Source organism: Rhinatrema bivittatum, chromosome 6 (genome assembly GCF_901001135.1).
Source record: "Rhinatrema bivittatum chromosome 6, aRhiBiv1.1, whole genome shotgun sequence".
NCBI classification, from domain to species: Eukaryota; Metazoa; Chordata; class Amphibia; order Gymnophiona; family Rhinatrematidae; genus Rhinatrema; species Rhinatrema bivittatum.
This window is the reverse complement of record NC_042620.1, coordinates 249,022,047-249,037,660: the sequence shown is the minus strand read 5'-3', so window position 1 is coordinate 249,037,660 and position 15,614 is coordinate 249,022,047. Positions and strand designations below refer to the sequence as shown.

At 44.7% G+C, this 15,614-nt stretch overlaps 1 protein-coding gene across 5 annotated transcripts in view; it reads left to right on the top strand.

The window, feature by feature from the left end:
• The window catches only part of PATL2 (PAT1 homolog 2), a 197,933-nt gene that overhangs the window by 167,076 nt on the left and 15,243 nt on the right, over positions 1-15,614 (top strand). For all 5 annotated transcript variants that reach the window (XM_029606759.1, XM_029606760.1, XM_029606756.1 and 2 more), the window contains one exon: positions 4,778-4,937. In XM_029606759.1, the coding sequence (XP_029462619.1) occupies positions 4,778-4,937 (160 nt within the window). The remainder of the gene's footprint in view (positions 1-4,777; positions 4,938-15,614) is intronic.

The following is a 15,614-nucleotide window of genomic DNA, read 5'->3' as shown; positions in this document are numbered from 1 at the left end:
TTCATACTCGATATTCCTCTCTCTATGCAGCCCAGCATTCTTCTGGCTTTTGCTATCGCCTTGTCACATTGTTTCGCCGACTTCAGATCATTAGATACTATCACCCCAAGGTCTCTCTCCTGCTCCGTGCACATCAGCCTTCCCCCCCCCCCCCCCCCCCCCCCATCGAATACAGTTCATTCGGATTTCCATTCCCCATATGCATGACTTTGCACTTCTTGGCATTGAATCTCAGCTGCCATATCTTCGACCACTCTTCCAGTTTCCTTAAATCCCGTCTCATTCTCTCCACTCCTTCCGGCGTGTCCACTCTGTTGCAGATCTTAGTGTCGTCCGCAAAAAGACAAATCTTACCTTCTATCCCGTCTGCAATGTCGCTCACAAAGATATTGAACAGGACCGGTCCCAACACCGATCCTTGCGGTACACCACTTAAAACCGCTCTCTCTTCCGAGAAAGTTCCATTTCCCATCATACTTTGTCTTCTGTCCGTCAACCAGTTTGCAATCCAGGTCACCAATTGGGCACTCACTCCTAACTCCTTGAAATTGAAGCCATGCTCAAAAAGATGAAACCTTCCACTCATCCCACTGACTCTCTACCCGCTAAACTATTGCTCACCATTCCCGAAATTATCTCCAAACTTCTAGCGGAGATTATCAACTGTTCGCTAAATCAAGGATCCGTACCGGACTCACTGAAACTTTCCACCCTCAAACCACTTCTCAAGAAACCCAACCTAAACCCAATAGACCCAGCAAATTTTCGCCCCATTGCTAACTTACCATTTGTGGCCAAAATCATGGAGAAAGTAGTGAACAGACAACTTTCGGAATACCTAGAAGAAAATAAGATTCTAGCCCCAGCACAATTTGGCTTCCGTAAATCCCTCAACACGGAATCCCTTCTGATTTCATTGACAGACAGAATCTACCCAGGCCTTGATAAAAAGACCCCCTACTTGTTGGCCCTACTTGACATATCCGCGGCCTTTGACACGGTGAAGCACTCCATACTTATCAACCGTCTATCAGATATCGGTATATCAGGAACGGCTCTGGACTGGTTCAAGTCATTCCTCGACAATAGAATATTCAAGGTTAGAATAAATAATAAAAATTTGCACCCAGTCAAAGCCACTCTCGGAGACCCTCAAGGTTCCTCTTTATCCCCTACTCTATTTAACATCTATCTTCTACCCCTCTGCCAACTTCTCACTAACCTAAAGGTTATGCATTTTATTTACGCCGATGACGTCCAGATTCTGCTACCAGTCTCAGAATCAATAACAAAAACATTGAATTTTTGGAACAACTGCCTACAATCCATAAACACACTTCTCACCAGTCTTAATCTAGTTCTCAACACTTCAAAAACTGAACTTTCGCTCATCACTCAGGATGAAAACTCCCCTTCAACTCAAATGACCTTAACCACACATGTAAGAGATCTTGGAGTAACCATAGACAACCGGCTGAACTTAAAAAAATTTGTCAATAACACAACAAAAGAATGTTTTCACAAACTACATATATTAAAAAACTTGAAACCTCTTCTCCATCTCCATGACTTCCGCACAGTGCTCCAAGCTATCCTATTTTCCAAAATTGATTACTGCAATTCCATGCTAATCGGTCTTCCTGCTGTCACCACAAAGCCACTACAAATGCTACAGAACTCAGCAGCCAGGATCCTAACCAAGACCAGTAGAGGTGAACACATCACTCCTATACTTAAGAGCCTACACTGGCTCCCCATTAAGTCTAGAATTCTATACAAAGTGTTAACCATAATACACAAAACCATCCACTCACAAACCACACTCGAATTAAATTGCCCTCTCCGATTTCACTCAGCATCCAGACCAATTAGAACAACGTACCAAGGTACCCTTTATGTACCCCCGACCAAGGCTTCAATGAAGAAACGCGCCTTTTCAATAGCTGGTCCTACTCACTGGAACAATCTACCATCGGACCTTCATCTAGAACCATGCTTACGGACTTTCAAGAAAAAGCTGAAGACCTGGCTATTCACGGAGGCCTTCACCTAAAGTTCCCATGCTAAAAATAAAGTCCTCTGCTACCTTAATTGTACCATACATATTTAATGTTCTCCATGCATAATACTTCAATGTACCACATACTCAATGTATACCCTGTTTGTTGCTTGCTCACGGTTTATTGATTATTATTTTATTAGTATTATTATTATTATCATTATTATTACTATTATATAATTTATAATTGCATTATTTGTTTAATGTTAATTGTTCCATGTACACCATGCCCATGGTATTTCCAATTCTGGTTATCTGTAAACCGAAGCAATATGTACTTGTACATGATCTTCGGTATATAAAAGCTTTTAAATAAATAAATAAGCTTCTCGTTTTATTCACCAGTCTCCTATGCGGAACCGTATCAAAAGCTTTGCTGAAATCTAAGTAGATGACATCGAGCGCTCTTCCTCGATCCAATTCCTTGGTTACCCAGTCAAAAAAGTCAATCAGATTTGTCTGACAGGATCTTCCCCTGGTGAATCCATGCTGCCTCAGGTCCAGTAATTCTCCGGACTGTAGATAGTTCACTATTCTCACTTTCAACAGTGACTCCATTTCTTTTCCCACCACCGAAGTGAGGCTAACCGGTCTGTAGTTACCAGCCTCCTCTCTGTTCCCACTCTTGTGAAGCAGGACCACCACCGCTCTTCTCCAATCACTCTGCACCACTCCTGTTTCTAGGGATCTATTGAACAGGTCATGCATTGGACCCGCCAGCACATCTCTGAGCTCCCTTAGTATCCTTGGATGAATCCCATCAGGTCCCATGGCTTTGTCCACTTTCAGATTCTTTAGCTCTTCCCATACATTTTCTACTGTAAAAGGGTTTTCGTCTGTTCCACTTCCTTCCAGTTTCTTGTTGTGTAGAGATGGTCCTTCTCCAGGGTCTTCTTTAGTGAACACAAAACTGAAGTATTCATTTAATATATCTGCCATTTCTTCGTCTTTCTCCATGCATTGATCATTTCCACCTTTCAATTTCACTATACCACTTTGAACTTTTCTCTTTTCACTGATGTATCTGAAAAAATGTTTTGTTACCATTCTTTATCTCCTTGGCAATCCTCTCTTCCGCTTGACTTTTTTCCGACTTGATTAATTTCTTTGTCTCCCTCAGTTGAATGAAATATTGTTCTTTGTGCTCCTCCCTTTGGGATCTTTTATATTTCTTGAATGCTGTTCTTTTAGCCTTAATTTTGTCAGCCACCTCCTTTGAGAACCAGATAGGTTTCAATTTTTCTTTTGCTTTTCTTTACACTATCAGGGCCATGGCAACATCAGTAGCGCGCCTACGCTCTGTGCCGCTTGCTGACATCTGTAAGGCTTCGACCTGGAGCTCTCTCAACACCTTCGCAGCCCATGATTGTTTAGACAAGGCTGGCAGACAAGATTCAATCTTTGGCCAGTCTGTGCTACGCAACTTATTTGCGAACTGAGGTACCAACATCCTTCCATCAACCCGTTAGGGTTCAGGATGCCCTCTACCAAATTCCACCCCAGTTGTTGTGCCTGTTGCACGTCTTTGGGTACATTTGGTGCATTGCTCGGGCATCCTCGGCTCGGTACTCGCCCATATTTATTTATTTTATTTTGAGTTTTTCTATACCGGCATTCGCGATGAATGCCAGTATAGAATTGTAAACCGGCATCATGCCGGTTTACAATTAACAAGAGGTGAAGGAAGATAACAATTAATAAGAAACATTAACAGGTGCTCAACAAAGATTGCAGTTACAATAAAACAAGGGAATTACACAACTTATATGTGAGGACTACCTTATATTACACAACATATGTGAGGACTACCATTCTGACCTGAGATAGGATTACTTGCTCAACTTTTGGCAATCCCTCATCTTTTTCCCACTTATTTCTCAGTCTCTGGTTTCTTACAGTCACTTTTAAGTTTTGAAGATTTTCCTGAGTAGAGTCCAGATCTTTTTTTCAATAATTTACATTCTTGCCATTTGTAGCTCTTCTTTGGATTACCTGATCTTTATCCAATCTTTCTGTTAAGTCTAATTTGTGATTTTAATTCGTGTATGGTTGGCTTGTATATTTTTTATCAGCTTTTTTTTTTTTTTTATAACTATATTCCCAGGATTCTCTGAACTTCCTTTTCTATTTTCTCATCTTTTTGTATTGTTGTAATACTGGCTACGTTCTTAATTTTCCATTCGACAGTTTCAACATATCACTAGAAGTGACATCTGAAAGCTTTGTCCCTTGCAGTGAAGGGCTCTGACTGTCACCACCACCATGTCTGCAGCTGTGTGTGAAGGCTTTGCCCCAAGATCCCGGGCTTTGGACCCGCCTAGGCTAAACGGGAATAATGGAGTAATCTCTACTATTGGCTGAGACAGGAAGATCTTATATTTGGTCGTTGCGTCGTGTTTTTATTTATTTTTACTGAAGACATTGAGTACATTTTGTAAGCCGCCTTAGTTGTGAATAGGCAGCAGATACCGGTAAATCAAATTAAATATAAATTCCCAGCCAGGACTGAAACCTAGCAGTTTTCTAGTGTATTATGAGCACATCTGTTGACCCAGACAGCAGAGGCAATAGTTGAAATTCCTAATTCTTGCTACCAAAGGGAATCTGCTACCTGTGCCTTGGCCTTGGTGTTCTGCTTGTACTTGCTGCGTTGCCCCCCCAGTTGAGGAAATTTTTACCCACACGTTTTAAGATGTTTGCTGTTTGTTCTCTCCACAGCGAAGTGGAAGATGAGTTTCTGCAGTCTCTGTCTGTGCGGAAGGGGAAGAAGCTGCTGGCAAGGCTGATCCCATACCTGCGAGGTGACCACGCCCATGAGATGCTCCTGGCTATTGTACAGCACCTGCCCCGCCTCATAAGAAATGATATTGCAGAAGAGGTAACAATCCTCATGACTACAGAAAGACAGATGTAATGGGATATATATATAGAACTTCGTTTTCAGTGTGTTTCATTTTTCCTGGGGATTTCAGTATGTTACAGAAAGGAAAGAAAAATACAGGAGAAAGCAATGGAAGAAAATGACTTGCCATTTTTCCATATTTTTTTTTATTTGAAAACATATAGCCTGCATCATCTTCAACTCTCTAATGAATGCCAATAATTTCCCTGGAAAAACCAAAATAAAAATGGAAAACAGAGGTCCCTAGATATCTGTCCCATTTAATCACTTGCTCCTCTCTAACTGCTGTTCTCTCTTGACTATGCAATAAATAGGATAAGGTTTAAATATATGGAAAATTCCTTAGAATTTCAGAAAACTGCCTCTCTAAGATGGTTCTCATTTTCCATTTTGGGGGGGAGATCTTTGATAAGTAGCTTTTAGCAGTTGTCCTCAACTTACCATTTCTTTCCCCCTTTAATACTTTTTTCAGTCCTGAAGACTTTCAACTCAGAATTTGAGGAGAATTCCCTACTGCTTGGTGTATATATAGCTAGCTCAGTTTAACAGGATGCCATTTCCTGGCATCCAAATAGCAATGAGATACCAGACAAGTCCCCCGGTAGAAGAAATCTGTTCAGTTCTCCTTTCCTTCTGATCTTGTCAGTATTTTGTCATCCTTGATTTCACATTCCTGCCCCTTTTTGGCCAAGAGCAAATAATCTTAGGGTGTCTACTTCTTGTATCAGACTTGGGGACTAAAGGAATCTACTTAAAACACTGCAGGTTCCTCTGGAGATAACAAAAAAAAACCAAAAAACCGCAACGATCCCAAAACAGCCAAATATTAAAGAAATGTTTTGTTTTCTTTTGTCGTCGCATAGTAGTGAGATCCTGGCAGAGGTTTAACTTTTAACAGGTCTGATCACGGGATAGGTCTGTGAAATAGTAACTGTCTGACTTCAGTAGCACATGGTTGTTGTGGACTGGCATTCCGTTGCAGTGTTTCACACTCATGGGCAAAATTACAGTAATACCTCCTCTGCAGCAATGAGGAAAGGCCTTGACTCGGTGCCAGAGTTCCACTGTCTATTCTGAATTGATGATTTTTTTTTTTGTTTGGGGGGGGGGTTTGGGTGTGGAGAGGAGAGTTCTTCTCTTGGGTATGGATGTAAGCAGAAAAGAAACAAAGTGGGGAAAAGTAGAGGCAGGACAAAGCTAATTGAAAGCACCTTACTCCATGACTGGTTTGACAGTCATCTCAGGCACATGCTGCTTTGAAGGAAAACAGGTAGTCCTTGAAACACTTATACTATTCCCACCCTGCTTGGAGGACACTTCCTGACACCATCCCAAAACGTTCTGAATGGGTTTAGTCTGACACCCACATGAACATTTAGTTAAGAATCACTTGGAACCAAATCCTAGAATTAATGGTGTGATATTAATAGGATAACTTTCATTAGCCTGCAGTACTGCCAAGTCTTATTTTTTTTTAACCTGTAAGTCAAGTAGCAACTTTTCAGAGGGAAACTAAATTGCCTACAACAGGGCTTCCCAAACTTTTAGCCCCTGTGACCCCATTTTAGCACTTGAAAATTCACATGACCCCAGAGGACAGCCAAACCCAATTAGCAGGGGTGTAGTTTGCCTCCAACAATCCCTCCACTCACCGTTCCTGCACACCAGCTCAACCCCTCTTACATCCCCCCAGTTCCTCTCTCCTTCCCAGCCTAGCTTCTCGTTCACCAACTCTAGCTTTTTACGTCCTCCCCACTGAACCTCACATCCAATCCATTTTTGTAACCCCAATTGATCTGTCATCCCCTCCATCTCTCTTTTCTCGCATACCTCCCCCCAGTTGATACTCTCACCCTTAGCTCCTCTCTTGCATCCCCCTCTCTCCTTCCACAGCCAATCCCTCTCCCACTGATACAACCCTCAAACCCTTCCTGTAATCTGATCGCTCCCTTCAAACAGCCCCCTGACTAGGATCAGCAGCAACATTTTCCTTTGGGCCTCAGGCGATAAGTGGATGACAACTAGTGGGAAGAGAGGGCAGGCTGATGACAGGGGCAACATTTTTCTCTTAGGCAAGTTCAGAGATGGGAGAGGATAGAGAAGAAGTGACAATCTGCACAGACCTGTCCACACTCTGCCCACTCTTCCCCAATGGCTGGTCCCAATGCCTGATGTTAATCTGCAACTGGCAGCAGCATTAGTAATGAAAGTCAGCACAGGATCTGTGAGCCAGTAAAAGCTCTCAGTCCCTGCAGTGGCCCGAGTCCCTCCTCCACACATGGCTTCCTGTTAACATGGAAACTCAAGCAAGGGCGGGACCATTGCGCAGGACCTGAGAGAGCAGGCTAGCTCAAAGATCCCCATGCTGGTTTCCACTACTTCTGCTGCTGGTGATGTATGGAGAGGACTGCCCTTTAAGGCATTAGTGGCCCCCAGCTGGAGGTTTTGTGAGCCCATTTGGGGGTCCAAACCCACAGTTTGGGAAGCTCTGTCCTACAATATCCGGATACTTTGTACCTGCCTTTTTTTTTTTTTTTTTTTTGCACCTGCAATTTGTGTGGGTAAGAAATGACTGCAAAGCATACATGAATTTTGACAGTCAAATCTGTGCATAAGAACATAAGAAATTGCCATGCTGGGTCAGACCAAGGGTCCATCAAGCCCAGCATCCTGTTTCCAACAGAGGCCAAACCAGGCCACAAGAACCTGGCAATTACCCAAACATTTAGAAGATCCCATTCTACTGATGCAATTAATAGCAGTGGCTATTCCCTAAGTAAACTTGATTAATAGCAATTAATGGACTTCTCTTCCAAGAACTTATCCAAACCTTTTTTGAACCCAGCTACACTAACTGCACTAACCACATCCTCTGGCAACAAATTCCAGAGATTTATTGTGCGTTGAGTGAAAAAGAATTTTCTCCGATTAGTTTTAAATGTGCTACTTGCTAACTTCATGGAATGCCCCCTAGTCCTTCTATTATTCGAAAGTGTAAATAACCGAGTCACATATACTCGTTCAAGACCTCTCATGATCTTAAAGACCTCTATGATATCCCCCCTCAGCCGTCTCTTCTCCAAGCTGAAAAGCCCTAACCTCTTCAGCCTTTCCTCATAGGGGAGCTGTTCCATCCCCTTTATCATTTTGGTTGCCCTTCTCTGTACCTTCTCCATTGCAACTATATCTTTTTTGAGATACGGCGACCAGAATTGTACACAGTATTCAAGGTGTGGTCTCACCATGGAGCGATATAGAGGCATTATGACATTTTCCGTTTTATTAACCATTCCCTTCCTAATAATTCCTAACATTTTATTTGCTTTTTTGACTGCTGCAGCACACTGAGCCGACGATTTCAATGTATTATCTACTATGACGCCTAGATCTCTTTCTTGGGTGGTAGCTCCTAATATGGAACCTAACATCGTGTAACTACAGCAAGGGTTATTTTTCCCTATATGCAACACCTTGCACTTGTCCACATTAAATTTCATCTGCCATTTGGATGCCCAATCTTCCAGTCTTGCAAGGTCCTCCTGTAATGTATCACAGTCTGCCTGTGATTTAACTACTCTGAATAATTTTGTATCATCCGCAAATTTGATAACGTCACTCATCGTATTCCTTTCCAGATCATTGATATATATATTGAAAAGCACCGGTCCAAGTACAGATCCCTGAGGCACTCCACTGTTTACCCTTTTCCACTGAGAAAATTGACCATTTAATCCTACTCTGTTTCCGGTCTTTTAACCAGTTTGTAATCCACGAAAGGACATCGCCTCCTATCCCATGACTTTTTAGTTTTCGTAGAAGCCTCTCATTTATTTTATTATTTATTTTTAGATTTTTATATACCGGTGTTCCTATATGAAATAAAGATCACATCGGTTTACATTGAAACAGAACATGAAAATTGCCAAAAGGCATTACATAGAACAAGGTTATGAAACTTGGAACAGTGTACATAAGTTCAAAATTTAACAATAACGTTGTAACATTGATGACCAAAAGATAAAGGAGAAAAAAAAAAAAAAAAAAAAAGACTTAAACAATTAAGTTGACAGGTCTTATTGAGCATAAAAATTATAACGTATAAGTGAGAAAGTCTCAAGTGTCCTGCAGCAAGAGATTAGATACCGAAGTAGGTAGTGGTATGGAAAATGGGGGTTTGTGAAGAAGATATGTTCTTGCTGGTTGGAGGGGAAAAAATGATGATCATGGTCCTGGAAAAGCTTGGCTAATGAGCCAGGTTTTAAGTTTTTTTTTGAATGAAGAGTGGCAGAACTCAAGCCGAATGTCTGGTGGGAGCGCGTTCCATTGAATGGGGCCTGCTGTAGATATGGCACGTTTATGATGCGAGGATTTTGTTGAAGGTACATAGAGTGTGCCTTTATATGCTCCTCTGATGGGTCTAGAGGAGGAGTGAGGGCGTAGTTGGTTACATAATTGAAGAGGAGAGATATACAAAGTCCCTCTCATGAGGGACTTTGTCAAACGCCTTCTGAAAATCCAAATACACTACATCTACCGGTTCACCTTTATCCACATGTTTATTAACCCCTTCAAAAAAATGAAGCAGGTTTGTTAGGCAAGACTTCCCTTGGGTAAATCCATGTTGACTGTGTCCCATTAAATCATGTCTTTCTATATGCTCTACAATTTTGATCTTGAGGATAGTTTCCACTATTTTTCCCGGCACTGAAGTTAGGCTCACTGGTCTATTCCATCTCATCCTGTTACAGCAATCCAGGCTCTGATAAGTAAGTTATTTCCCCCTACCAGCAGACAGACACAGACAATATTGTTTTCCTCATGTGACATCATCACCACTATTTGAGTGGTGCCATGTAGCAGGAATCCAGTATTTTCTGCCTCCAGCAAACAGTAGGACCGGGTGGTACCGCAGCTTGTTGTTTGGATCTGGGATCAGACCTTGGGGCAGGCCACTGGTTTCACCCAGAAGTGTGAGCCTGTTGGTGTGCCCCCAGTTTCCAGTACGTACCATAGATCAGTCCAGACTCTTGGGTTTTGTACCTTTTCCAGCAGAAGGAAGGAGACAGATAAAGCTTTACTGATGCTGTTACATAACCAAGTGTGCCACTTGCAGTTCCTCAGTATTTTTCTGTCTCCAGCAGATGGTAGATGGTACAAAACCTGCAGTCTGGGGAGGTTGTGAGGTTCTGGTGGTGCTCTTCTCCCTGGTCGAGGCAGGGGGCTGGTGACCCTTTTTAACTCTTGTCTGGGAATCCATGGGTCAGACATCTGGTGATCCAGATCCCTCAGCCCGCATGAGACAGCCTGATGACCTGCTGGCAGTTCTGAGTCCAAGCCTCAGAAGAAGCAGGGAAGTATCCTGGGATATTTATTATTGTCTGGGGTTTGCTCCATTGCTAAAGTTTAAAAAAAACAAAAAACAGAGAGGCTCTTTACTACTTTGGGCGTCAGTGACTGCGAGTGCTAGGACTTCCTGAGCTGGGTGCCGGGAATCATTCCGAGGTAGGGCAGGAGATGCAACAGGTGGTCCTTTGGACGCGTGCAGCTGGTGAGGCACTCGGCACTGAATATGCGGTCAGGACCATGCTGTGCGGCAGAATCTTTGTTCCCTGTACGTACCCGGATCAGTCCAGACTCCTGGGTTTTGCCTCCCCTCCAGCAGATGGAGACAGAGAAGTTTTAACGGACTCAGTCCTATACCCCTGAGATGCCACCTAGAGTCTGTCAGTATTTTTCTGTCTCCAGTAGATGGTGGAGGTGCAAAACCTTTAGTCTGGGTTTAGTGTTAGGTTTTTAGTTTTGCTGGTATTCGTTCCTTAGGGAATCTTGAGAAGATAACTCTTTCGGCCTCCCAGGGGGTTGTTAGGTCCTAGTGGGGCCATCCCCCCTGGTAACAGAGGCTCTGGAGCAGAGGGTTGGGAGCCCTGTAACTGCCCGTGGCTGAGGGTGATACCGGGGAACCTGGTTCACTCACCCTCTGAAGATCTGCACACAGGACAAAACAATGCTGAGGTGATTTAATGTCTGAGCCAGCCTAGCCGTCTCTTTTGGGCCCGCCTTCCTTCTGATGCCATTTTCGCCATCCTTTTCAGTTCCTACGAGTTCCCGGGGGTTTGTCTTGGTCGCGCTGGTTCTTTTTTCAGGCCCCGATCCTAATTTAGCTCAGGGATCATGCTGCATGGTGCGGCCTGTGGGCCGGAGTTTGTACCGGAGGCTCTTCAGGGAAGCTGATTCTGGCAAAATCGCATCTCGGCAGCTCTAGAGCACGCAGGGACCCTAGGAGGGCAGAATTGCTGCGGCAGCCTCAGGACCCTTTTCTTCTCAGTGAGGTACTGAAGCCTTACTGCGAACATTCAGGGAGCAGGAGAAGGCTGCCCTGGGGGAGGAGAGCTCTCCGCCACCTCTTTCGCCACATCCTGCTGCCTCTGGAGGGGGGGAGGGCAACGTGCAGGCAGCGCAGATCTTTTCCTCAGAGGAGGAACGGGGAAAGGACTTGAATGGACTCCTTCTCCTCCAATTTTGTTTTGTTGCTGCATAAAACCTTCAAAGCACGAAAAGCAACAAAAAGCCAGGGTACTAAGGTACCCTGTGAAGTCCCACCGTAGCTGGGGGCTGGGACAGGAGCTTCATCACTCCACAAGCGTACCAAGTCACACAATGGCATAGAAGCCCCTCAAGACATGTTGAGGGCGCTATTAGGTGCCATGGGTTGGACGCACGTTTTCCTCCCCTTACTGAATAAAGGGTAAGGGAAAACTCGCATCCAAGAGCAGGTTAACAGTGCGCTCCGACTGTATCGGCCTGTATGTTTGTTACTGTAGTGCCACAGATCAGTCCAGAGACCCACCCAAAGGAGGGAGAGGAAGGTCAACCGCTCATTCTGTTGGTTTGTATATAATGCAGAGTTGTTACCAGTTCTCTCTGCTGTTTTGATTTACTTATAGTCTGGGGCAGAGTTTTTCCAGTTGGCTACAGTGTCAACATTCTCCTGTTCATTGTAAAGTGGGTAGACTGTTAAATTTTTGTAGGTTTTAAATCTTGGCTTGGATACAAGTCAATACTGAGGGACTGCAGATGGCACACTTAGTTACGTAGCAGTGTCAGTAAAACGTTCTGTCTCCATCTGCTGGCAGGGATACAAAGCCCAGGAGTCTGGACTGATCTGTGGTACCACAGAAACGAAAATTAGCAGGTAAGAACCAATATTCCTTTAGCTGGGGTGGAGGAACAGCATTTTAAAAGAGAAAGAGTTAGGGTGTTCGGAGATGAAGATTTTTCTGTACTGTTTATTCTTTTTCTTCTATCCCCACCCCCATTTCTCCTTCATCCCCTACCTCTCTCTGTGCATCTGGGGCCAGACCTCTTAAAGCTTTAAAAAATAAATAAGGTTCAGCCTGGCATTTTCTTTAGCTAAGCTGCTGACTGCAGTGAGTGTCAGCATGGGAGGAGATGGCTTTGCAGGTCTGGTTCCAGGGAGGCAGGTGCTGTGTTTTTCTTGACCTGCAATTATTGGTTGCTGTGGGGGATGGAGAGCTGGCTGTGCACAACGATGGGGGTCCTGCGGGGTACACTGTGTGGTGGCTGAGAGAGGACTGTTATTCCTTGCGCGTGTCTGGATCACTTCAGGAGGCTGAGGCGCTCCCTGTTCTAGTTCCTGCAGTTCTTCCTTCAGGCCCGATGGTAATGGCTTCCCTGGAGAACCATAGGGACGTTTCCCTAGTGTTTGTGTTCTTTGTCTTTTTTTTTACACAAAAAAAACCTTCTGTGCCTTTACCAATTCTGGGAATGGCCCACCAGTTGAAGGAGAGAAGGCATCAGAGATTTTTCCTCCTGCTTTGTCTCCCCAGGTCCTTCCAAAGAGAGCAAAGGGGGATATTTAGACACTGGGGCCTGCATAGGAGGACCCTGTGGGGTCAGAGGACATGCAGATGCAGATAGCTGGGCTTCCCTGATGGAGGGGGTGGCCCTCCCAAGTCCAGAGGAAGATTTAGTGATCCATTTGTTCCATAGGGGTGAGACAGTCGGTGCTCTTATGTCTCCGCTTGGATGAGATAAAGCCTCAGGAGAACCCAGTATGGGATCCCATCATTAAGTGCAAAAGGAAGTCCACTATCACTTTCTACATTCTGAGGTGGAAGAGATGATGATGATGAGTCTGTGCTTTAGGGAGTATGGTTTTGCAGTGGTTGTACCCTGTTGAAGTTTTTTCAGATTCAGAAAATGAATGCGTTAGTTATGGTCGTAACATGCCACACCACCATCCCAGTGGTAGGTGGTACTTTGTTAAGAGATCCTCTGGATTGCAAGATGGAACAGCCCTTGAATTTTTATGTGTTTGGCAATGGTGGTCCAGGTCTCAGTTTGTTCTGAATTGGTGGTGCATGCACTCCTTCGTTGGATTCAGCAGTTCTTGGAGAGCGAGGATGGAGTTGGCTGCCACCTTTCTTGCTGATGCTCTTTATGACTTGCTCCAGACTTTTCCCCAGTCTGTGGCCTTCTCAGCTGCAGCTCAGCAGTTGCTGTGGCTGCATAATTGGGCTGTGAATTCATGGCCCAAAACTGCCCTTCAAGGGTAGGTTGCTGTTTGGCAAGTATCCAGATCAATTGACGAAAATTCTGGGCTCCAACGACTCCCAGAGGACAAGGGCCAGCCTTTCTATAGGCCTGGCAGGGGTCAGGGACAGTTTAGAGCTTCCAGCTATTACAGGCCAGGTAGACAGTCTTGGTTCTTCCTCACTGTTCAGGCACCAAGAGGCCGGGGTCAGTCCTTTTGTGACTTCAGAAAGTAGAGGTCCAAAACAGATCCTTCCTCCAGGGTTTCCAGGCTCATTTCATGAGGATTCGCTCCTGATTCAGGAAGCGGACCCATAAAACCTCACATCAATTACTATTAGAAATTATTCACTCCAGATATGCATTGAACCTTCAATAGCTCATTCACAAGGTTTTTATGATCTCCCTTTGTTTCTCTCTGGTCAAACAGAGGGCGATTCACCAATTGTTGTTGAGTTTGCCACTCCTATGCACAGTAGTTCCTGTTCTACTCTCTGGATGGGGGGGATAAGGTCGCTACTCCATTTAAATTGTGGTGCCCAAGAAGGACAGTGTCTTTTCATCCTATTTCAGATCTCAAAGGGGTAAACTGCAGCTTGTAAGTTACCCATTTTCACACTGCGCATGGTTCTCCCCACTGGTCGACAGGGAAAGTATATTTAACTCGATCTGTCAGAGGCGTACTTGCGTATTTCCACATGCAGGATCAGAAGTTTTTCTGCTCTGCATTCTGCTCTGCGTCCTGCCCAGTGTTTTCAACAAGGTGGTAGTGGTGGCTGCAGCCCTCCAGGATGAAGGCATCATGATCCACCCATACCTGGATGACTGGTTGATCCAGGCCAAGTTGCATCAAAAGGTTGTTTGTATGTCCAGCCAAGTAGTTCGGGTTTTAGAAGCTTCAGCCCACGCAGTCCCTGGAATACTTGGGAGCACACTTCAACACTGAGCAGCCTGGCTTTCCTTATGAATGAATGAGTGGCCAAGCTGATGCAGGTCCATAATTACTGGAGCTCCCTGTTCCCACTTCTTGGGATTACTTTCAGGTCCTAAGGTTTATGGCAGTGGCGCTGAGTTTGGTTCCTTGGACCAGAGCTCACATGTGACCACTTCTACCTTCTCTTCTGGCCCACTGGCCTCCACAAGCCTAGGACTACAAAGTGCAGCTTCCCTCAGGTCCATCCACTCAGGAGTCCGTGTTGGTGCTTGCTTCTATCGCATCTGTAATGGTGTGTCAGTCTGATTACTTTACTTTACCTGGGTTCTGGTGACAACTAATGCGAGTCCCCTCATTGTCAGAATCAGGTGGCTCAGGGACACTGGATCTGGAAGAGGCCTCTTGGGCTATCAACCAGCTGGAGACCAGGGCTATCCACTTGGATCTCCTTCATTTCCTCCCATTGCTTCAGAAGAAAGCCATTCCGGTTCTCTCGGACAATGTGACTGCAGTGGCATATGTGAATTGACAGGGAGGAACAAAGAGCTTGGGGGGTGTCGGTGGAGATGATTTTTCTACCCGGACAGAAAAGCATCTGCAAATGCTTTCAGTGGCTCATATTGCCAGGCAGGGAACGTGTGGGTGGACTCTATTGGTCCCTTCTATATCCTGAAGAATGGGGAGGCTTTTTGATTGGTCAGCTGCCAGTGGGGCTGTACGCAGATAGATCTGATGGCAATCCACTGGAACGCAAAGTTGTCGCTTTTTCAGCCAGCTAAGAAAGCAGGGATCTCTGGGAATTGATGCTCTAGTACAGCCATGGCCTATAGAGGAGCTGCTTTACTCTCTTCCCTTGTGGGCTCTCATAACTAGATTGCGACAGAGGTAGAAGGCAATTCTCATTCTGATTGTATCAGATTGGCTACGCAGATCCTGATTCATGGATATGCATCTTCAGGTGGAACGACCTCTGAGCCTCCCAGGATCGCCAGGATTGTTAACTCACGAATGATCCAGATTCATTGTCTTACAGCCTGGCTCTTGAGCAGTAGCGGCTATGCAGAAGGTAATATTCTTCTTCCATGATTTCTCCACTTTTAAAGGCGCAGAAATGTTTTCACTTCGCTGGCTTACATTTGTGTTTGATATTTGTTTGATGCCTTTAG